At 37.6% G+C, this 12007-nt stretch overlaps 1 protein-coding gene across 1 annotated transcript in view; it reads left to right on the plus strand.

The window, feature by feature from the left end:
- TRIO (trio Rho guanine nucleotide exchange factor) overlaps positions 1–12007 on the plus strand; it is a 267208-nt gene that overhangs the window by 234564 nt on the left and 20637 nt on the right. Inside the window, exons 42-48 of the mRNA XM_026673423.2 lie at positions 251–340; positions 1363–1455; positions 2636–2686; positions 3890–3967; positions 4773–4964; positions 7906–8083; positions 10042–10796. Coding sequence (XP_026529208.1) covers positions 251–340; positions 1363–1455; positions 2636–2686; positions 3890–3967; positions 4773–4964; positions 7906–8083; positions 10042–10796 — 1437 coding nt within the window. The remainder of the gene's footprint in view (positions 1–250; positions 341–1362; positions 1456–2635; positions 2687–3889; positions 3968–4772; positions 4965–7905; positions 8084–10041; positions 10797–12007) is intronic.

Consider the following 12007-nt stretch of genomic DNA (forward strand, 5'->3'; position numbering starts at 1 on the left):
TACTTAGATCCATATGTTGATCAAACATAACATACACATTAAATATGATTTTCCTGCTTCTGTTTGGAAAAGATAATGCTACAGTTGTAGAGATAATTGCTATTTAAGATGTACAGTATACATTTTTTTTCAAGCTGTTATAAACCAGAATAGAACCAGAATTTTCAGATTATGGTAAAATCAATTTTAGGCCATGTCAGTTTATGTTTTTTCTGCACTACACATTTATTGTTCTTTCCTTTCATTCCAGGAGAGAAGATTGCACATGTATATAGTTTATTGCCAAAATAAACCAAAGTCTGAGCATATTGTTTCAGAATACATTGATACATTTTTTGAGGTAAGTGCCAAAAGAGGGGGGAGGATGTTCTGTATCTGTGTCTCTTGATAGAAGGGAAACAGCTACAATCTTCTCCAAATTTACTTAATCTTTTCCATGTTTGATATTGACACCCTTGGGATTGGGGCTGAAATTAGTTTATTTTTACCAAATGAATGAATGTGTTTCCTATCTATTAACTCTGACATTTAATATCTCTGTATAGCAAATTCCAGTTCAGAGATGGATTACATGTAACCCGTGACTTCATTATAAAACTAAACCACAATAATGGATTCAAATAAATCACTAATGTAGTCATAGATTCCCCAATTGCTTATACAAACCAGAATAAGGAGATTCAGATGACGGGGGGAGAACAAAAGGGGCATTAATACTTATAACTGTAGTACCTAATAAGGATGTTTTCATTCAGCCATGTCTTATGTATAAAGTTCTTTCGCAAGGCTGATTCTGACAACTTGATACAAGCAAGTAGGGCAGCTGTGCTCCCAAATGTGAATGATCACATAATACTTCTGGGAATATGAGTGATTAACGATAAATTGGATATAATTCAGAGGCTTGTTGGGGAAAGTCTTTCAACCTGTTTTTGTCAGACCTGACAGGATGGAACTTGCAAAGTGAAGTGAATTGATTGTTTTTTCACCCAAATAAACCCCCCAGGCACCCTCAGATTAGCATCCCAAAACTGTACAACACAGGAAACTGCACTGAATTCAACCAGATTTCCCCGTTCATTAGTTTAGGCAAGGATGATAAGATCAGCTGCAAGGATGAACCAATAGGGTTTTTCTCCCTCCCTCAAATAAAAAAATCCTTCTCCCTCATTGAGTATATACAAAATGTTCTGTTTATTGATAAACTTTCACATAAATAAAAACCAAAATATCTCAATTCATTTTCTAATTAAAATTGGGAATTAAGCATAGGAGAAACTGGGGGGAAATGTCAAGTGCAATATACTAACGTGTCTTCTTAACCTATAGAAAATATTCTGAACTTTACAATATTATTACTAGGACCTGAAGCAACGTTTGGGTCATAGACTTCAGCTCACAGATTTGCTGATAAAACCAGTGCAAAGAATTATGAAGTATCAGTTGTTATTAAAGGTAAGTAACTGAATGCTCCAATTTACACTTAAATTACTATGTCACATTTGGAAATCCAACTCTGTATGCATACTCTTTTCTATATCATTTTGTCAGAGGTGCAAGCATCCTCCCACTCCTGGCCATTCACTTTTTTTTCCTCATGTGACTAGTTTTGTTTCTTTGGGCTCTTAATAACTAGTCCCTTTGAACTACTCAGAGTTCTTCATTAACATTGTTACTGGAAGATGGTCTTTTTGATAAACCTTCTCTTCAGTTGAAAGGGATGGGAAATTAGGGATTCAGTCTTGAAAGGGGATCTGTGTGTAGTCGATCATGACAAGGTGATACTAGGACCAGTTCCCTGCTTCATGGCCAATATTAATTCCAAACTTAATTGAGCTCAAGAGATTATGCTCCCCAGGTTCTTCCCATACTCCTTCCATCTTAGAGAACAAATCTGGCAAAAGCAAATGTTCACACAGCAGAGGTCTCACACTTCACACATATTCAAGTGGGTCTGTTGGCTTCCTATTTTTTGAGAGATTAAAAGGCGAGGAAGGTAAGTGGATCAGGAAATGTATCAAGCCAGCAGGAAAGAAGTTCCTGCTGGCATCGGTCAAAGTGGTGGCTATATCCATTTAAGGAACTATTGACTCTCTATCTGAACCCAGAGAGTTCAGCTAAAAGGTGGAAAGATGTCAGATCATAATTTTATCAATGTTGAGTAAATAATATTGTTAAAAAAATCAGAATGTAGAAATAAAATATTTGAAAAATTTACTGGAAGAATTCTGACTACTTTTAGCTAAGCCAGTGACTTGAGATCAGAAAGTCAAGATCTTAATTTGGTAAAAAGATATAAAGACCAAATAACCGTTTACTGGAAAATGCATTTTTCTATTTTAAAAATGTATTTTCTAAGAAAATGGTGGTTCAATATAGCAGATGGAAGACTAATGATTGCATGGATGTATCTACAATCAAGAGTCAGGAAGCAGACAGTATTTTACTTTATTTTTATTTTTTACCATTTGAATTTTCTATCTTAACTGTTTAATTTTTTATGTAATTGCACCTTCATAGAAAACCTATAAAAGAATGGTGGATAAATATCTATTTTATTATCTGCCATTTCTGAAACAGAGGACTTTCCAGCTGTTTTAAACTGAAGATCTAATTCTATGATTTTTCTTTACAGGATTTCCTCAAATACTCTAAAAAAGCTAATCTTGATACAACTGAATTAGAGGTACTTGAAAAATGTTGCTTATTTTTAAAGTATATTTATGATTCCAGAACAATAAAAAATATTGCTTTAAAACCATCTTGGTAAGTTTTATAGTAAGAACAAACTGGTATACTTTTTCAGTATTATGACAAAATCATTGCTTCCGTACCTCTTTGTTCATGCAAAGATGATTACAGGTTATATAATTTCTATTCTGGAAAGTGATGGTTAGTCAGATGACATGGAATGACACTTCTCAGATGTATTTTAATACACCAAGTCCAGTAGATGGCAACAATAGAATGCAGTTTGATTAAAAACTCTCTTTAGGAGTATCATGCTCCTTACTTCCACAGTGTGTTTTACTTTAGCATAAAATACCATTTTGTCATGGCCATTAGCCAAGCATATGCAGCTGAGCATGGGTATTTGTGTATGGTGGAGAGAGAGGGCGAGAGAGAGAGAGATTAAAATGTATTCAGATGAAATTCAGGAACCCTATGAGAAGATAAACTCTTGATACTCCAAGTCAGTGTTAACCTCATCCCATGAGATGGAATGGTGGATAACTTCCTTTTAGTCTTCACATGAAGAATTCAGTTATTTTCCCCATCGTTGCTTAGATCTTGTCAGGTATATAATGTAGCATGCATGTAACTGCTTGGTACTTTTTGGTATTGGCTGACTCATAAGTAAAGGAGCAGAAATCCAAATCACACCTCCTCCCCTTCTCAGATACTGTAGCTTCACCTGGGTTGTATCTTTCTGTCAATAGTTAAAACCTAAGATTTTCAGCAAGCTGGTCTACATCAGATAAAATGGCATTAGCTGTAGATGCAGCAAAAGTTATAATTTGTTAACCCATCTCTAAGGGGCTTCAAGAATTTATGTTGTGATTGAATGCCACTTTCAGTTAGATGCTGTACTTTCACTCCTTCTATTAACAATGATTACAAGGTCCTTAGGCTCATAAAACTGACCGTAACTCTGGCACTTAATTATAAATAGTATATAACAGATATAGGAGAAAAATATAGTATCCATGACATAAAATCCTAACATTTGGGGCTACAAGATCTTGTTTTAGTTACATTGATGGGGAGTAATGGAAGGTTGTAACAAATCTGGAGGATGCCGAGCTCTGAGGAAAGTAACTTTAAATCTGATACACCTGATAGAGGAGGGTGCAACTAGTGCTCTAATTTCTCTCAATTTATTCAACAGAGAGCCGTAGAAGTAATGTGCGTTGTTCCAAAACGGTGCAATGACATGATGAATGTCGGTCGTTTACAAGGTTTTGATGTAAGTTTTTTGGGATTTGTACTCTTTCTTTATAACAAATGTTTTTACAATCATATGGAATGTTTTCATGGATGTTCTTAGCTGTTTCAAACTTCAGATTTTCTTGTAAAATCCAATTAAAATTCCTTGTCCAATTACATCCAGACTTAAGAATGTGATGTTGGCTGAAAATCAGAGCCTTAGGCTAGAAATGGTCCTAGAAATCATGATCCTTCTTTCTGAAGGCTGGGCCCAGACACAGAATGTATTATTTCTCCACTTTTCCCTCATTCCATTCTTTCAGAGACCTCATTTGTTCTATCATACATCTATCATAATAGTTGGGAGTTGTTTGACCAGAGTATATAAATCACGTGTGTGGTAGATAAAGCTAGTGCAGATTATCCTTACATGTGTGAGGTTCATTGAATGAGATAAGATGGGAACTTACTTTCTGAACATACATGTTGCAGAGAGTAGAAGAGATTTATTGACAAATCTAGAATTCTGTGAAAAATTGTGTGATATTATATAGAAAGAGCATTTCTGTTTCAGTGAAATTCTTTTCTTTTTGCATTTTTCTTTAGAGGTAATTTTCATTTTAACTCAAATTTGGGATGTTTTGGGAATAAATTAATGTATTGATATTAATAAATATACTAATAATAAATTAGTAAATTGAGAAGGATTATACAAGCATGAAGGTGTGCTTGAATTATAACTGTAACTACTGTTTTACTTGAAAGTAATAGTTTCAAGTTTCAGCTATCTTTTTCAATTAATTACTACTAGTTTTAATGAAATTTATTTTGATCCCTGTTTTAAGGGTAAAATCGTTGCACAGGGTAAGCTGTTGCTGCAAGATACATTCATGGTTACGGACCAAGATACAGGGCTCTTGCCACGTTGCAAGGAAAGACGTGTCTTCCTCTTTGAGCAGATTGTGATATTCAGTGAGCCTCTGGATAAAAAGAAAGGTTTCTCAACACCAGGATTCTTATTTAAAAATAGTATCAAGGTATTTGCATTTGTATGTTTGTGTTTTTACAACTGTGGAGTTACACGTAGAATTTTAATGGCATTTTAATTCTATTTTGATTTTCCTGTAACATTCTTTTTTTTTTTTGAGCTTGGAATAACCTATAGCTCAAAAAAAACAATAATCAGTTGAAATAACTTTTAGCTCTGAATACTTTCCATTCAGCCTTCTTTCCTGTTGCTTTGCATCATTCTGACAGTTACATCCAAAGAAACCTATCCTTTAATTTATGACTGGCGTTATATTTCTTAGGAATCAGAAGCAGGAGTGGGATTCTACCAGTTCGGACTGGTTCAATAGAACCGGTTGTTATGATTCTGCGCAGTTCGAGAACCAGCAAATTGTGCCCCTGGCTGACCCCTCCCCTCTCCACCTGCCCCTTCCCTCCTGCCCAGTCAGTCCTTATCGTACATGCGCGACATTGTGCGCATGCCCAGCATAGTTGGCTGCATTCTCCCCCACCCAATCACTCCAGTCACTCCTTAAGGTATTTTGTTTTTTCCCCGCCCAACAATCAGCTGTTCCGATAATCAGCTGTGCCGAGATCCCCCTCGCTGTCTTAATGCTTTGCCCAGGAGGCTTCCCTGAGGCCCAGGAGGTAAAAAGGGATGGGGGCAGGGGGGTGCTGTGCGCCCCCCCCCATACTCCATTCTTTGCCTTCCTGGGCCCCAGGGAAGCTTCCAGGGAGCAAAAATGCCCCCCCAGGAGGCTTCTCTGAGGCCCAGGAGACCCAAAAACGGAGTGCGGGGGGTGCTGTGCACCCTTTCCCCTGTGCTCCATTTTTTTGCCGTTCTGGGCCCCAGGGAAGTCTTCTGGGAGCAAAAACGACCCCCCTGGACCCAGTCACATGGCCATGCCCACCTAACCACACCCACAGAACCGATTGTTATAAAATTTGAATCCCACCCCTGACCAGAAGCTACATTTGATTCATGAAATACTTTGTGTCATTCTTACCCCACATCCTGCAAATGTGTGATATGAGCTTCAGATTAAAAGGCTTATGGCTTGTACTAGTTATGATGCATAAAGAGCCCAATAAAAAAACAAAGTCCAGTTGCCTTTTAAAAAAGCACCTTTGGAACAATCATGACCTGAATGACTGAATATCTCCATAGATACCCAATTAAAAAAAAGTCAAAGCCAGATTTGCATAGTTGAGCTGATTCTGTATTGACTTCAGACTTAAGAAAGGTTAGGGAAGTATTACAGTGGGCTTGTCTTGTATGGAACACTTATTTCTGCATTTGGGAAATAAGATAGAAACAAAGACCAGTTAGACACAGTGAAACAAAATATCAGCAGAAAGCTACAGGGAAATCCAAAAGAGCTCCCACACCTCTGTGTTCATTGAACTTATATAGCAGAGCCCAAATGTGCAAAAATAGCTGTTCAAATTAAATTGGCCTTAGAATAAAATTTGAGTTTTGTATTCTCAATGGCCCTTCTATAGAATGGCTTCCTTAGTGTTTGAGTTCTCAGTCTCCAATTATAAAACAGTATTAGATTCTCTTCTCAGTAATACAGTTTAGAATAGCATTTTATCCAAAAGACCCTAGATTGGAGGACTTTTCTCTGAAGCATCTGCATTATGAAATCTTCTCCCCCAAGGGTGAGCTCAGTCTCATAACTCCTGAGCTTTTTAAGGTCTCTTAAGACCTGGTTATGCTAGCAGGCCTTGGAACCCGAGGGGATGGTTGAACTTAAGAATGGAAATGGCTCCATTCTTAATAACATCACTATTTTTCTCTTTTCCTGTTTTAGTTCTGATTTTATGCATGTAATGCTCCTTTAATAATTATCACATAGTTGTTTTAGGTAGTAATTGTTTTATTTTATGATTTTATTAGATTATTGTATGTCACACTTTCTGTGAGATAGGAAGCTATATAAATTTGATTAATAAGGAATAAACAAGTAATATCCACCCTTTCCTGTGGAAGACAGAGCAGCAATTATATGGTAAATTGCAAACTTGTAGATTGCAACTTTTTTTTAATGAGAACTAGAATCTGAATTTTCTAAATTAAAATCCAACTCTCTCTAAAACCGATTCTTTATTTTATCACAGATTGGCTGGCTTGTTGCAATTAGAATGTAACTTGAGTGTGGTTATTTGTAATAGCTGCTATAATTTTGCCTTACTTTGTAATTTTGTTCTGAGTTACAAATACTTGTTCTGAAGTTTACTAATATGAGTATTTTCCTGAAGCACTGCAGTAGCTATATGTTAGGTAACTTATGAAAAGAACAAATTGTGACTGAAGTTTACAAGTGAGCAGCACTTATTCGACAGTAGTGTTCTGTGGATTACTGACAGAATTCCTTTCCTCAAAGTTTAATAAGTGTAAAATGACTCTCAGTCATCATTTACAACTTTTTTGGTGTCAACAAACAAAATTCCTCTTTTGTGCCTGCTCATTTTCCTTGAGCACATGCAAATTGGAATAATCTTAAAGAATTGTTAAATTTAGTTAACAAACAAGGAAGCTTTGATTAAATTAAGGAATCTTTGGTTAAATTAAGAAGAGATTGAGCTAATAAAATTTTCAATTTTGTAATATATGAATTTTTCTACAACCTGTTTTATTGTATTGTTGAAGAGAGGAATGGATTTATCCCCCCCCCCAAAAAAAACAACAACAACCCACTATAAACTTATTGCTGGGCTATCAAAGTTGTTGTATTTCAGTATTTGACAGGTAACTATACTTGCAAGTGACTTGACTGTGCAGACAGACTGATATTATTTGTTAATTATGCTATTGCAACCATGCATCTTTTTCTTCATTCAGTTACATATAGGTCTCCAGTCACTAGTGATCAGTATAACTAATGCTATTATAATATATATTTAATGAAAAATAACAACATGAAGGTATAAATCACTCTAAACGTCCTGCTTTTTGTCTAAATAAAGGTGAGTTGCCTTTGCTTGGAGGAGAATGTAGACAACGATCCGTGTAAATTTGCACTAACATCAAGAGCTGGTGATGTCATGGAGTCCTTTGTTTTGCATTCCACCAATCCAGGAGTACGTCAAATGTGGATCCATGAAATCAACCAAATCTTGGAAAACCAGCGTAATTTTCTAAATGGTAAACATTCCAATTTTTTTTTACTGACATTTGTTATTTCCAAACATTTGATGATCCAGCTAAGTGAATTAATCACATTTTATAATCAATCTAGACAATCTGTAAATTTGGAGGTGTTTTTTTTTTTAGCTTTTGCAATTCTCCAAAAACCTTTTATCAACCAGAAGTTAATATTTTGCATATACTTTTTCTGTTATTTCCTTCTGGAAGAGTATTATTCTTAGCTGTCATTCACTGTAATGCCTGTGAATAATTTAAGCATTTTAGGTGAGCCCAGTATCAGCCTATAGTTTCCTGGTGTTCTCTCATTTGCTGTGTCTTTTTGAATCAGATATGTTTTGCCAGTTATTAACCATTCACTAATGTCTCCTTTGTGGAATACTTCATCAACTTTAGTTATGAATATAAACTAGTCAGACACTTGAGACAAAAGACAACTGTTTATTTTCAGGAATTGTCCAGTTTTTAATCCTTTTCACTCAATTTCTAACCATTTCTGCTATAATTAATACTTCTTCCATTTGACCATTTGACTTTTCCACTATTTTTTATTATACGTTTATTGAATTTCTCATAGACCTGTCCAAAACTGAATTATTTTCTTTTTGTTTGGTTTCCCATTTTTCAGAATTTTTATTATAATTTTACTTTGATAGAATCACCTTTGAACTGATTTGAAATAGCTGATTTTGCTTAAATTGGGAGCCTCATGAAATTAATTTTACCAGCTATTGCTGTTACTTGTTGCTTTATGATTTCTAAAACTTTTTCAATTGTTCTGGACCAAACCAATGTTTTTTATTAGGATTTGCTTGATTCTTACATAATTTTTTTGTCTTTCATGTTCTTTAAATTACTTGCATCTGATCTTAATCTCTTTATCTTGGTCTCGAGTCTGATCTTCCACTTTTGGAATGAATATGATTTTGCTGTGGGAGTTCTCTAATTTCAGCACCCAGTTCTCCTGTAAACCCCACTGCTGAACTGGAGGCAGGCTGATTGTCTGTTTGATAGATGTTATTTTAATCTTTGCAAGCACCTCATTCACTTCCTTCATTATAGGTCCCTGATCTTTTAGGGGCATTACTTTAAATGCTATCAATCCTAGTCTGCTGTTCTTAAATGAAGATTGCAGGTCATTAAGCAAGGGCCTCTTTGCAACTTTTTGCTGTCTTCCAGAAACCAATTTCACTGGGGAAGACAGCAGGAAGTTGCAAGTGCCAAGGGGCTCACAAGCAGGCCAGCAAGCAGGTAAGCGGCAGGGGAGGTTGTAGGAGTGGTCAGCATAGCATGAGTTCAGCGGGTATGGGGGAAGGGCACATGAGGAAGTGCAGGTGACCAGCATCAGTGCTGCAGCTAGGGAGGTGGCTCTCCCAGGCAGGGGAGAGTGTGTGAGGGACCAGTACAGTGTTAGCACAAGCATGGCAGGCTGTGGGTGGCTGATGCCTGGTGGGGGAGTGGTACCTGAGCAGCTTGCAACCTTCCCTTCTGGCTTTCCCATTTATTTTGTTTTGAGAAGACAGCAGGAAGGTCACAAATGGTGATCACGTGGTCACAGGACACTGCAACCATCACAAATGTAGGTCGTTGTTTTATTCTTATACCATTTTGTAGTAACAACTATCAAGGTGTAGGTGAGATAATAGAGATGAACATCATACATCATAGGCTTTAGTGTTTAATTAATTATATATTTTTCATGTCTAAATTATTACTTCTTTTGACGTGAATGGTAAAGCATTTGTATGCATAAAACACGTTGTATTGGTAGTCTTTCTGTCCTTTTACATGCTAGTGGACTATTTCTCCAAAAGAGGGGTATAAATGTTATTTCACAGGTGATGTAAGCCTTGCCAATCAAAACCACTGCTTATTGTCTACCAGCCAAATTTAGTTTGCCGTATGAAAGACTGTTTTACATCATCTTTCATTTATATGGGTTTTTTTCCTTATTGCAGCCTTGACATCACCTATTGAGTACCAGAGGAATCACAGCGGTCCTGGAAGCAGCAGCAGTAGCAACAACAGTGGCCCTAGCACCTGCACTGGAATCCCCAGCTCCAGCCGTAGCAGGCCTTCCCGGATCCCACAGCCAGTCCGACACCATTCCCCAGTCCTGGTCTCCTCTGCCACTTCAGCCCAAGCAGAGGCAGATAAGATGTCAGGTATGTCCATTCACAATTCCTCCCTGCCTCCCCACACCACCAGTCTAGAGGCTGGCTTTAGCCAGGCAGGCAGGCATCCATCCAATGTACAGCAGAATGGTCCAGAAATAGAGAAGATCCCCAAGATGAAAGCAATGGAAAGCCCTCGGAAGACATCTGGAAGTCCTTGCAGTTCAGCAGATTCAGATCAAAGGGAATGCCGTGGGAATTCAGAGGAGAACCGTTCAAGGAGCAACGTAGGATCATTGACACTGGGAAAATCAAGACCAGGAGCCATCTCGCCAATAAACTCTCCTTCCGCAGTGACTTTCCCGTCTCCTTTTGGAAAGGAAGCTTTTACACCCAGCAGCCCCCTGCAGAAGGGCTCCTTTTGGAGCTCCATCCCAGCATCCCCTGTCAGCCGTCCAGGCTCCTTCACTTTCCCCGGGGACAGTGACTCCCTCCAGCGCCAGGTCCATCGCCACTCTTCACACAGCAAGGACACAGACCGCATGAGCACTTGTTCCTCGACCAGCGAGCAATCAGTACACTCCACCCAGAGTAATGGGGTAAGAGCCGGAGCACTTCTATCCTGCGAGCTCTTCTAAAAAAAATCTTCCCATCTCCCCTTCTTGTGCGTGACCATCATATCTCCATACTAACTTCTGGCTCTCCAGCGCTATATCACTGCTCTGCAATAATAATCAGTTATGCTCCAACTTTTTCTACCAAATTTTGGTAGAAACATATCTGTGTGTGTATACAGAAGACATAGGCTTGCAGTATGTATACAGATACACAGAGAAACTTTCTAACTCTTCATTCTGCTGAAAAAAAAAGGGGGTCTGCTAGCCTGGTTTCTACTAACTTTGCTCTTCGCTTTCTTTCGTCTAACATGAAGGGACAAATTTAATATGCTGTGCACAGCCACCACGGTGGAGCTCAATTCATGCAACTTCTGTATTTCCATGGCAGACTTGTTCAGGGTTTCCTCTTCCTCCTCTGTTCAGATACAAGCACAGCAGTTATTCTTTCAGTACTGAGGAAAAGTTTGAAGAAAACGATTGCCTTGCTGATTCAGACTCCAGCGCATTTTGTTTCCAACAGCAGCCTGCGAGATGTATCCGGGAAGCTCACAAACAGGGCTTGAATTCAACCCTGTTGTTATCGTTATCTGGCATTCTGATGAACACAGAGGTTTTCTTTAACTGCCACTCTGAGTTCTTTTTTATTATTATTATTTCAATTGAATTGCAACATTCTTTAAAAGTTCAGCTACCTTTTTGCTATCTTTATAATGGGGCAAAGAATCGTCCATTTAAAAAAAAAAAAAAGATCCTAAGTTCTGTCAAATGCACACATGTAGCATTATCCATAACCAGTTATAGTTTTAGCTGCATTACTTATCTCTCTTGAGTGTTTAAAAAGCTATAGGTTGGAGTAATTTCAGATTCAGTTTTTAGATGCTCCACTAGTTGGTTTGCAAGGGAACAGCATGGTTGTCTGCCAACAAAATCTACAGCTTCTGTTTTGGACTTCTGTTTTAATATACAACATGTCATTCAAAGGAGACCTGAGTATTAAAAAGAAAAGAAAAGAAACACTGCTCATGGGGAAAGTGATGAGCACATATCAACTCTTGTCCTTTCCCTAGTTCAGTGTACTGTACAATTTACAGCTCCTTTTACAGTTTCTGCACATCATCAGTTATATATCATATGGCCTTCAGAAATGTTACTGCACGCATGCACTACCCATTTTTTTTTAACAATATAGCACT

The sequence above is a fragment of the Notechis scutatus genome, chromosome 3 (assembly GCF_049901735.1).
Source record: "Notechis scutatus isolate UNSWTSFEM ecotype Mainland chromosome 3, rNotScu1.2, whole genome shotgun sequence".
In the NCBI taxonomy this organism is placed as follows: Eukaryota; Metazoa; Chordata; class Lepidosauria; order Squamata; family Elapidae; genus Notechis; species Notechis scutatus.